This window comes from Pinus tabuliformis, chromosome 8, assembly GCF_031772625.1.
Source record: "Pinus tabuliformis cultivar Carrire ecotype Pingquan chromosome 8, CPIR1, whole genome shotgun sequence".
NCBI classification, from domain to species: Eukaryota; Viridiplantae; Streptophyta; class Pinopsida; order Pinales; family Pinaceae; genus Pinus; species Pinus tabuliformis.
The window spans coordinates 1,207,176,157-1,207,188,986 of NC_142294.1; the positions used below are offsets into that span (position 1 = coordinate 1,207,176,157).

Below are 12,830 nucleotides of genomic sequence, written 5' to 3' on the forward strand. Positions count from 1 at the left end.
TTTTATGTACCTGATCGCAAGAAGAACCTGGTGTTCATTTCGGCAATGGAAGTCAAAGGCTACAGGGTGGCATTCATCGATAGAAAGGTATGTGTTTGAAAATGAAATTTTCAAAGATGCTTTTACTCATGGGTTCAGGGTTGGAAATTTGTATCAAGTTGCAGGATGGTCCATTGGGGACCATGTTAGTTGACACATAGCACTGGAGGTATGTGAGTCAGATGATGACAGAGATGCCTGAATTCAAAAGGAGCATGAAGGTACATGTCTGAGATGTACCGAAGGAAAATATTACAAGGGGACCATTCCCCTCATGTAGCAAGTCCGCAGGTTTGGAACAACCAGAGGAGGTTTGAGATTCATGATCAGGAATCTCATGTGTGCAGGTGGAAGAAAGCCCTCTATGGCTTGTAGCAAATCACCCTGGGTTTGATATGAGAGGATTGATAGCTATCAGATGAAGTTGAGATTCACTAAGAATGAAGTTGATCCAAGCCATTGTTTGAAGGTTGTGGATGATAGACCTCTCATATCGGCACCTTCTGAGAACGACCTATTTCTGACAGGTGCAGACCCTCTCATTTGCAGAAGTAAGAGGGAGTTGGATTCCGGATGTGGAATGATAAATTGCAAGCTTGTGACTACCTCGAGGATCTTAACTTTCAAAAGTTATATGGTAGTGATGTCGGACTAGATTTAGGAAATGCCTCTGAGTTTCATAAACTCTTTCGCGTTGATGTTCTTGGTGAACTCCTGTCCGGACATGTTTTGCAGTTAGCATGGTGAGCTCATATTTGGTTGAGCCTCACTGGATTGGTGCCAAGAATCTTCTGAGATATCTTCGGGGCACAATCTCTCATGGATTGAGATACATTGCCAGAAATATGAAACTGCATGACTATTTGAATGCTGACTGTGGAGGCAGTGTGGAGGATCACTAGAGCACTTCACAGTGCTGGTTCTCTTTGGACTCTGCTTCGATATCATGGATGAGCAGGAAGCAGAAGTCGGTTGATATAAGTATCGTTGAGACCGAATACATAGCTACGAGTATGATCTCCTGTGAAGCTGCATGGTTGCAGAAGCTCTTAAGTGAGCTGTTTGTAGACATGATGAATATCACTGTGATTCTCTGTGACAACCAGAGGGGAGAATTCGATTATTGAGGAATCCCGTATTCGATGATTGCTCCAACAGATAGACATCAGATACTGCCTTATCTGGGATATGGTAAGTCGATGAGCGAGGAGGTTCCATCGCATTGAGATTGATGTACAGGTTGTAGACATTTTGTCAAAGCCCCAGTTTCTCGAACGACTTGGAGTCGTTGAGAGACCTTCTTATAAGGGCCCTGCATGTTGCATGCATTGAGCTCTGGGAGCTCTCGGGGGCTTGGGGTACTTACTGGAGCAACATACGACCACAGGGCGACTCACCCTCCCCTGGTGGTGTGCTATGTAAAGGATGACAGGTTCAACCTTCCCCTGTGATACCCCGTGGTGACTGTGGAATAGGATGATTAGTTCTCCTGTGGGCCGGGATGATTAGTTCTCCCATGGCAACTGTGGAACAAGATGATTAGTTCTCCTGTGGGCCGGGATGATTAGTTTTCCCGTGGCAACTGTGAAACATTATGATTAGTTCTCCTGTGGGCTTGGATGATTAGTTCTCTCGTGGCGACTGTGGGGCAGGATGATTCATTCTCTTGTGGACAGGATGATTAGTTCTTCTGTCGAGGCATCCTACTCATACAGTCCGGGACTCATGGGAAGTACCTCTCATCTGATCAATGAGCAAGGAAATGGGGTTAGGGACCATAGTAGTACTATCGATGGATGCATCGATGTATCTACCACACTCCCTATGCTAGGATGACCTCCATTGATCTGGGATCATTATGAGTGGTTTGACACACTCTCTTGTGATATTGATCTGGGATCAACAAAACTGACTTCAGGCTAGTAAGAGTGATGTGACACACTCTCTTCATATGAAACTAACTTCGGGTCAATAGAGAATGGTATGAGACATTCTCGATCAATTCTTCTTCTTCATGGTTTAGCAGAGCAGAGTAGAGCAAAGCAGAGCAGAGCAGTGCAGGGCACTGATGGCAAAGATAGTACAATCGGACATATGGATCAGCGGATGGAGTTCTCCCTAGTTGAGAGGGAGTGTTAAAATTGGCAACTAGGGCCAAACCAGTGTTGCAGGAATCGCCCCCCCCCCCCGGATCCAAAGGCAGAATCGCGGATCGGAGCGAATCGATCCGGAATCCCCACTGGAAGCGCGATTCCGTTTTGGAGGTGGCGCGATTCCGGGCAAAAAAAACGATTCCTGCCATTTCATGTTGCGGCCCCCCGGAATCGCGGTTCGGCAGACGCTTCGGGCACGGGGTGGCGCCACGCAACCTGCCCGGAAGCGCACGCCACCCGCACGCCACCCAGGCGCAACCCGGACGCAACCCCGCGGGCAGCGAATTAAACATATATTTTTTTTTAATTTCTTTTAAAGTTTAACTTAACTAGCATGAGGGGGTGGGTTAGGTGAGTTTAGGGTGAGTTTAGGGTGACTTTAGAAAAGAATAAAGCCCCCATTCTCTTCTCATTTGCTCACTTTGAGTTTATGAGAGTTGGAGAAGAGAAGAGAGGAGAGGAGAAGAGAAGAGAGGAAAGGAGAGGAGAAGAGAGGAGAGCTTGGAGGAGTGAAGAAGGAGGAGCTAGGAGAAGGAGGAGGAGCTTGGAGCAAGAGCTTGGAGGACTTCATCTACAAGAGCTAAAGAGGTAAGTTCAAACCCCAAACTCCCTTGTCTTTTTGAAAAAAAAATTGTATTTTTCTCCTCTCTCTCCTACTCTTTCCCATTGTTTCTACTTGCTCCTTTATTTACAGGTTGTCCACCACCTATATCCATATTCCAAGATGGTGTTCTTTTGGCTTCTATGTATCATTCCACTCTTGGTTTTAATGATGGCAAGGGTGAGGAATAGAGGGGAAGAGGAAGGGGATGAACTTGGTCCTAATAGTAGTGACCCAATGTATGATGAGGAGGAAGGGTTTGAAGAGGAAGGGGATGAACTTGAAGAGGACACTGAAGCACAAGATGGGAAAGGTACATCAAATCCCTCGTGGAACTATGTGACCAAACTTGAAGGGGGAAAGGGTGGTGGATCTTACAAATGGATGTGCCCTCATGGTTGTCATGGAGGAAAACCATATACGGGTTCATATACCCGTCTGAGGAGGCATCTTTGTGGGGTGCTAGACAGTGATGAAAAAAAGGGTTCTGTGGGGGTAACCATTTGCCCAAACATTTCAAGTGAACAAAGACAAAAATACATCAAAATAGAGATGGCTGCACAACGAAAAAACAAGAAACAAAAAACTCATTCTGAATCAAGTGCAACCTCTAAATTTGGTAGTTGCCCATCTCCTCATGGTACTTTTGCAACCTCTGGAGGTAGAAAAACAATAGGGGATTTCCTTAATGTTACTGGGAGGGATGATGTGGATGGAAAGATAGTCCGTTTTCTTTGTGCTTGCGGTGTACCATTCAATGTGCTTCGCTCTCCCTATTGGCATGAAATGGTAAAGGCCATCAATGAAGCCCCAAAAGGATACAAGGCCCCCAACTATGAGAAAGCTAGAACAATGTTATTAGAAAGAGAAAAAGCTAAGGTTCAAAGAGCTTTGACACGTTTTACACATGAGTGGGTGGATTCTGGGGTATCCATTGTATCAGATGGGTGGACAAATATTAGAAACCAACATTTGATAAATGTTCTTGGTGTTTCTTCTAGTGGTGCAGTATTTATTGCATCTCATGACTCCTCCTCCATCAGTGCAACTGCACCAAACATTGCAGATCTCCTATTGAAATCAATCAAAGATGTTGGTCCGAATAATGTGGTTCAAGTGATCACAGATAATGCAGCAAATTGTAAGTTAGCAGGAAAAATTATTGAGCGTACTCATCCACACATCTTTTGGTCTGGGTGCCTGGTTCACACATTGAACCTTTTGATGCATGATATTGTGAAACACAAAGATTGTGGGTGGATTGCTGAGGTTTACAGGAAAGGGAAGCAGCTCATTAAATTCATCACAGGGCATACAAGGGTAAACTACTTCTATGGCACTTACTCCAAGTTGCAATTGCTTAAAATTGCAAAGACAAGATTTGCTAGTTATTACCTCACCTTTAGGCGGCTAGTGAGGGTGAGACAAGCTTTAACTAATCTGGTGTGTGCTGAAACATGGGATGAAATTAACGTCAGTACAGATGGTGCTAATGAAGTCAAGGACACTGTTCTTGACAGTTACTTTTGGTCACAGGTTAAATATGTTTTGCAATTCACCAAACCAATTTATTACATGATCAAGTTTGCAGATTCAGATCGACCAGTAATTGGGGAGGTGTATGAGCAAATGGATAGCATGTTGGGGCAGATTAAAGACATTGTTGAGCCTAGAGATACCACCTTGTACAATTATATTCGTGAAGAGGTGGAAAAACGATGGGATATGCTAAATGTTCCATTGCATGCATTAGCATATGTTTTGACACCTAAATACTATCATCCATCATGGCTTTCAAAACCAGCACCTGGGGGGGGAGTCAGGAGAAAACCACACCAAGATAAAGAGGTTCACGAAAAATATATGGCTGCATTGAGTAGATTAATCCCTGATGAGGAGGAGGCTGCATTGGTACGGAGACAGGTGAGCAACTATACGAGCAACACTGGTCCATTTTCGAGCATGCATGCAATTCAAGATCGAGAGCATTTTTCTGCTCTTGAGTGGTGGAACATGCATGGAGGGCCTACTCCACTTCTACAGAGTTTGGCATTGCGGGTGCTATCACAGGTGGTAAACACTTCTTCTGCAGAGAGGTGTTGGAGCTCTTATTCTTTCATCCACAGTGTTAAAAGGAACAGGTTGAATTTAGACCGGGCAGAGAGCTTGGTTTATGTTCATTACAACTTGCGATTGTTGTCCCATTACTGTGAAGATGCAAAGTCTAATAAAGACTTGTTGACTTGGGACAAGAATCCAGAGGAGCCCAATTTGGAGGATGGAGTGTTGCGACTAGAGCAATTAGAGGATTCTCTTATCCAGGTATGTCCATTGTGGTATGAATTTTCCAATTTTCCCTTATAAAGCATTTCTCTAATTCATGTTTTTAATTTTTTTGTTAACTAGTGTTTTTTTTTTTGCATGAATTTTTTGAGCGATTCTAGGATGATGACACGGGTGTTGATATGCCACCACCCCCACCCCCATCTGGTCCCTTGGTTTCTAGGTTCCATGGTTCAACACCAACGGCAGGGGGTTCTTCTTCATCAGTTCCAGTGCCACGACTTACACAGGGACCATCTTCTTCATTGCCACCACGTGGAGGCCCGCCATCACGTTCTATTCGTGGTGGAAGGAGGAGAGATTAGTAGATATATTCACAATCTACTTCTTTTTGTCATAGATTACTCATTAGACTTGTAGACTTGTGAATTTGAATTTTGAACCTTTTTGGCTTGGCGGTGACCAAGTGACATATTTTGTAAACATTATTATTTGAATTTTGGACATGACAAATGTTGACAGTTGCTCACTTGCTAGATAAATCATAATATGCTCTATGTTTTATGTTTTATAATATGCTTAAATGTTTTATGTTTTATAATATGCTTAAAAATTTGATGTATGTTTGTAATAGCTAGAATATAGATGATTGTTGTACATACTAGTAACTACAATGGAATCATGGATGCCATATCTATCTTAATTTATGCAAAAATATGCATGTTTTCATGTCTTCTACAATTAATTTGGTATTTGGGATGTTTGTTTTGAGTATAAATGCAAAAAAATATATAAAAATATATATATATAGCAGACGCTTCCGCGGACGCTTCGCTCCCTAGATTTTTGGAAAATGACGCTTCCGCGCTCCACGCTTCCGCTTCGCGCTTCCGCTTCGCTCCCGCTTCGTGCAACATTGGGCCAAACTCCATGTGGGTCATCTTATTAATGGAAGCTGATATTTTTCTTGGATCCCTCTCATTGAGAGGTGTAGGATTGATCTAAAGATCATCCGATTCCGATAAGTATTCATGGAGATATGAATTTATTTGTGTTATGGGACAATTCGTCAAGGTCGGCCAACAACCAAATAAACCCCACTTGTGCTCAACATTTTAGTATAAATAGAGGTGGCCTTCAAGCCATTTCAACACACTTGGGATCTCTTCCTCTCTACTTGTCTTTGGGTTTTAGTAAGAGGAGAGATCTTAAGGGATAACGCTGCCCTAATCCAGAGGGCAGAAGCCGGAACTGCCGGAACAACCGGGAAAGCTGACACAGATGGCAGAAGCCGAAACTGCTGGAACAGTCGGGAAAGCTGACGCAAAGGGCAGAGATCGGAACTGTCGGAACATCCGGGAAAGCTGACGCAGACGTCGGAACATCCGGGAACTACCGGAACAGCTGGGAACGTTGACACAGAGGGTAGAAGCTGGGAACTGCTGGAACAGTCGTGAAAGCTGACGTAGAGGGCAGAAGTCGGAACTATCGGGAATAATCGAAACTGCCGGAACTACCGGGAACTGTCAGAAACAACGGGAACTGCTGGAACTGCCGGGAACATTCGGAACTGCCAGAACTGCCGGGAACTGCCAGAACAGCCAGAGCATCTGTATCTAAAGAAGAGCAGCATGCAAGGGACATTGGGACAATTGTATGGTACTTAGCAATGTTACAGCTAGCATGCAAGGGACAACTAGCATGCAATAGCAAGCATGCTAAGGACAACAAGCATGCTAGGGACAACAAGCAAACAAGGTGCAGCCAACGCATAGGTCAGTATGGTAACATGGTGCAACAATGGCACATAATGCAATACAATGATGGGTACAATCATGATTAATGAAGTGTGATGAGATGCAACATAGTGATGATTGGTGCAGCATGGTGCAGCGCGGTGAGGTGCAGCATCATGACGAAATGCAGCACAACGATAGGTGAAGGAGTTACCTTTGAGAATCAGTTGAAGCAACATGTCTTCAACTGATCTCATGTATCATCTTCTTAGAGATGATCTATGCTCTTATCTAGATAAGTCAAAGTGTTGACTTCTGTTGTAAACGCACTATCTCTCTCTCTCTGCTGAACTATTGAAGAACATATAAGAAGAATTGATCAAGGGTTTCCCCACATTGAGGTTTGTCCCTGGCTAGCGCCACATCTTGTGTCCTCTTGTCTTGGCTTGTCTTTTGCGATTTATGTGTATGTTCTATCTGCAGTTTACTTTAATGATGATGTGATTGCTAATCTGGAAAAGATATTGAGCTAACTGTGAAAATTGAAATAAATTGCTCTAAGCATAGAACATACCTAGAATTAACAAACATAGCCACCCTACATAAGCAAAGAAAGACAATCATAGCAGCCCTGTTACCGCTCAATCTGTCACACTGAAAGTATAAAGGTCCAAAGCACCCAAATGATGGACTGGTGTGTTTAGGAGGTTGGCTATTGTTACCTTTCCAACTTTACTGCACCCTTTGTTGTCCTATATTGCAGAATTAAAGTTGTGTCTGTTACATATTTAAACAACATCCCACACTCAAGGAGATTACAGTTATGTTAATGTGCAGCCATCCTTAAATAGAGAAGGAAGTACAATCATAAAAATAATTCCATTGATAGCTTGAAATGAAGATGGAAGGGGCATAGCATATACCAAGTTGTTACTCCTTGAGCACATGTTAAAAGCCATTCTAGCAAAGTGGAAGCAACAATAAAAATGCTAAAGTCAACCTCACCCACAAGAGAGTTGTAGAGCCTCCAAGCACATCAGGGAATATTGCATTGAGCTCCATAGGAGAGAGTTCTCCCAAATACATCAATACCATAAGAAGTGAAGGAGCTGCTCTTTAAATAGTCTCTAGCTCTACCTCTTACAATAAGAAAAATAATATATCCTTTATTCTAGAAAGTGCTAGAAGTTTACAATTCTTCATGGTAAACATTCATAAGTGACATGTAATGAAGGCTTATCGCTAAGTTCCCAATAACCCAATAAAATGATGGTTCTAAAAGAATCTTCATTGATACCCCAATGCAACCAATAAACCAAAATGAAGGCTTGATTGATTAGATGTTGTTGTACCCATACTGATTGTTGAAATTCTGATGTTCTATGCTGTAACAATCACTTATTACAAAACTTCTTTATGCTGCAATATTAGATAAACAATTGTAGATAGAACATAAATCAAGTGCACAAGAAATTCTGATGTTCTATGCTGTAACAATCACTTATTAGAAAACTTCTTTATGCTGCAATATTAGATAAACAATTGTAGATAGAACATAAATCAAGTGCACAACAGAAGACAATAAAGAACAAAATGAGACACAGAGAATTTAGGTCCAATGACCAGGACAAAACACACAAAGGGAAAACCCAACCAGATTCTTCTTCTATTAGAAATCAATTGTTCAACAGAGATACATAGTACAATGAGAGGTCAAGAGAATGAGTAAGTTCTCCCAAATCTGAACACGCTGTAGCATGAAGATCACTAGTAGCAGCAACAGATGAACACACTGAATCAACCTTCCCTTCAGCTGAATTGTTAGTTTTTGTAGCATCGGAAGTTTTCTAGCCACAAAATTTGGTGGAGAGGCTAGAATACATGAGATCTCCAAGACCTAGAAATCGTTTTTGGAAATTCCACTTAGAAGTGACTTAATTAGATTATTAACCAATTTTTTAATGTTTCCTAAGTCTAAACTTAGGAAAATTGGTTAATTAATCAGTATTAATTAAGTCAAGGTGAGAATCATCTAGAAACTCACACGGATCGATTCCAAGATGGTCGTAGCCATCAATTAAGTTTTAATCTTGGTCATTGGAGCTCCAACAGTGGACTATAAGAGGAAGTTGATGGGCACTTGGAGACGACACTTTTGCAGTTCGATTTCCTTGGCAGATCGATTTCCATAGAGCATCAATAGTTGCCAGAGAGACAAAGATTGAAGCAGGGTCAGTGAGGGGCAGGGATAGTGATCCGAAGGAAGTTTTCCAGATCCAGAGAGGCAAAAAAAAGTGATGATCCACGCAGAAGTAGCACAAAGACTGCGCAAAAGCTGATGTAGAGCAGTTCGATTTAGCTGAGGAGGAGGTTGATTCAGTTTCCAGAGGCCAGGAAGTCTTCTAGAGGGCCAGAGAGTCACTTCTAGCAACAAAGACAAGCTAGACGACTTTCTTAGAGGCAAAAACAAGCCACATGTGTGAGAGACAACGCAGAAGGGCTCACGCTGGGGTTTGGACGACCAGTTTTTTGAAGAAGCCAGTGCCGAGATTGCTTGTGGGGTGAGAGAATTTTTCTCTCTAGTTATTTCTGTCAGATACTTGCTATTTGGATTGCCATTCAGGCATCCATAGATTGTACTCAAATTTCATTGCTGCATAATAAAATAAAACCCTCATCTGCTGCACCGGTTTTCCCACATTGGGTTTTTCTTGGTATTTTTGTCCAAAAATAATTGTGTTAATTTTATGCGTGTGTGTGTTAACATTTCTCAGTTCCAACGCTATTTTATTTCTGCAGTTTTTATTTGTGAAGGTTGCAGTGTGTTTATTTCGATGTTGCTGTAGCAATAAACTGAATAATTAATTTATTAGTTAGAAGAAATAATACCAGTTGCTACAATAGGATTCTAGTTTGTGGAATTTTCACATGGGATCAGAGCGTAAGCGATCAGCTGGAAGCTCAAAAGCGAAGGAAATAATTTCGTTGCTCAAAAGGAGCAGCAAGCCGAAATTCTTGAGGCAGCGCAGTTCATTGCCAGGTAGGCCAAGTTGCTTGGGGGAGTTGATTTTTTCAGTGCAGGAACCAGAAAAAGTTCGAATCTCCCAGATTAGTTATTCCAATAGCGAGAGGGAGCTGCGACAACTCAAATTTTCGTTGAGCAGATTTCTAGTTGGATGTAGAGGGTTTTGCTGCAGGTTGCAGAAGCAGAATCTGCGTCGGGTGGAAGAGAAAAGCACACACAACAAAGGGAAAATTTTCCTCATGGAACTTTGAGTCTCGGAAGTTCGAATTTCCAGTTGTAGATTGGCAATAGTAGCTAGCAGAGCCACACATTCCAGGAGGGAGTGCGAATAATAGAGCAACAACTGAGCACAACGAAAGAGGGAGTTTTTGACAATTGTAGAGATGGCCACTGCAGGGCTTAGAGATCAGGAAATGTTGGATTGATCTTCCAACTATGTCATCTGGAAGGCTAGGATGTCCTTCCTTCTAGATGAATATGGCTTGAAAGCCTACTTTGATAATGTGGTGGCAGTTCCACATGATGCAGGTCAACAAAAATAATACAAGAAGGAAATGGCTAGGGTGAAGTGGTTGATCTTAAATGGAGTCCGGGATCATATAGTCTCACATATAGTGGCCAAGGGAACGACCAAAGAAATGTGGGATGCTCACTCCACGCTGTACCAGGGCACTTCCGATTTTGATTTCGATGACATTAAATGACCGAACAAGAAAACTGCAGTTTATATTTTTAAATTTTGAACTTGTATTTTATGTGTATTGAAAATTTAATTTCTTGTGTGTTTGATCATCATTGATGTAGTAATAAGTATCAATAGTTTGTAAATATTCTAATTTCTGAGAAAATTGGATCTTTATCTACATATTTTCTTTTTTGTATTTGTGATATATATAACATCTCCCCCCATGTCCTGTTTCTAGGGTCACTGTGTGCCATGTTGGATACTCAAATTTGCATGTCCTGTGTATTCTGTGTCCCAATGGCATGTGACTAGGGTTTTAACCTCTTTAGTTTAGGACAACTAATACTTTTGGTTCATTTCATGAATCTATAACACTTCATTGTTGTGAAATTGGACCTTGCTTCTGAACAACCTATTAAACTAGACTCCAAAACGAAGCAAATAATAAAAGATGGATACTGGATAACTTAACCTTCCTCAGTTATTGAAAATGGAGGTATGATTGCTAGGATTCTATTTCTCATGAATGCATTAACATAGTCTTTCACATGCTTTTAGTTCTTGATTTGTAATTTTACATAGAGGGGACCATGGTAATCACTGCGATGCTCATTTTTGCATGTTGTACAGGTCTGGCAATTAGATTTTGTTATCCTGATTCCTAATTTGATTATAATTGAGCAATGACACTTTGTCTGTTTTCCTTTTTTAGACTCTAGAAAGCATGCTTAATTTTTCTGGTTGTGTCGTGGTAATTTGCATTCTAAATATTTCAATGCTATGTTGTTCTTACAGGCTACTGTAAAGAAAGAAAATGGGCAAACTGCCTTGGTGCCTCTTTTTCAAAGCCAAGAAAATGTTGTTGGAGAGGTAAGTTGATTTTTTACACCATTTGAAAGAGTGTTACTTCAATTCTAAAAGGTTCTGGCATGACATTTTTGGGAGCACTATCTGCTGATCAGATGTTTAATACCAGTTCAAGGCCAGTGACAGCAGAGAAACTAGAGGATTGAAACTTTTGTTTGTTAGTTGCTTTGCAATAAACATGCTTGAAGCAAAATTTTCTTTGCAGCCACTAAGTAGATGTTGATAAGTTGAATTTAGTGTGTTTTTTCAACAGGTTTCTATCGAACCTGTTGCTGAGAAAAGGGTTGAAAATAATGGTGTAAAAGTTGAGCTTACTAGAAGTTTATTTTTTTTGTTTCTACAGGTTTCGATAGAACCTGTTGCTGGTAAAAAAGTTGAGCATAATGGTGTAAAAATTGAGCTTCTAGGCCAAATAGGTACGGATTTATTTGCTTGTTCATAAAGCTTTTGTTTAAATCAACATTTAGTGCCTATGAGCTTTAAATGCTTAAAGCAGTTGCAATTTGCAATTGTGGCATTTTATTATTCGTACTTGATCCATAAGCTAAGTTTCAGAAAGTTCTTTTCAACAGCCTTTGCAAGGGTCATTGCGGACTTCCAGTTATTTTCAGAACTAGAAATTGTTTGAAATTTTTTATAGCTTGCCATCTAAGTTACCAGGATTTGGATACGGATATGCCAGTTTTTTGAAAAGCCAGGATTCGGATACAGCAAGTACAAACAATATAAAATATTTTAAAAATTTTAAAATTTAAATTTATATGAAAAAAGGAAAACATATATTACTTTTTAAATATATAGTTTTTATATATAATACTTATAGAAATATTTGTTAGATGAATAATATCAGAATTAATATATTATTGATAAATATTAATTAAATTTATATAAAATAAAAAATTATATTTAAAATTTTAAATATAAAACTTTTATATAATACTTTTAAAATAATTATTAATTTAATAATATTAAAATTAATATATCATAATATTCAAACATCAATTATTATTATTATATTTAACATTAAAGTTACTTTATATTTAAATTAAATGACCATTAAACATTATTATATTTAAATTAAATAATCATTAAAATTACTGTATATTTAAATCAAATGACCATTAAAGTTACTTTATGGAACGAACTTTATGAAACTCACTTTTTTACACTTTAAATAAAAATAAAACTTAATTAGAATATCTAAACTGTCGTAGCTTATAATCTATGTTGCCAGGAAACGTGGGTGCGGGGACGGGGACGGGGACGGCATTTTTGGAAACAGGGTGCGTGGGTTCGTCGGGTAGTATAATAATATTAAATTTTAATAATTAAATTTTATAAATTATAAATTTATAATTAATAATATATATGAAATTTGAATTTGTATATTTTTTCAACTTTAAACAAGAAAACTTTGAGAATGCTGTGAGAAATTGGCAGA

At 39.9% G+C, this 12,830-nt stretch overlaps 1 protein-coding gene across 1 annotated transcript in view; it reads left to right on the forward strand.

The window, feature by feature from the left end:
* The window catches only part of LOC149239699 (vacuolar protein sorting-associated protein 26B), a 227,820-nt gene that overhangs the window by 79,517 nt on the left and 135,473 nt on the right, over nt 1-12,830 (forward strand). The window contains exons 5-6 of the mRNA XM_089373493.1: nt 11,318-11,392; nt 11,733-11,805. Coding sequence (XP_089229619.1) covers nt 11,318-11,392; nt 11,733-11,805 — 148 coding nt within the window. The remainder of the gene's footprint in view (nt 1-11,317; nt 11,393-11,732; nt 11,806-12,830) is intronic.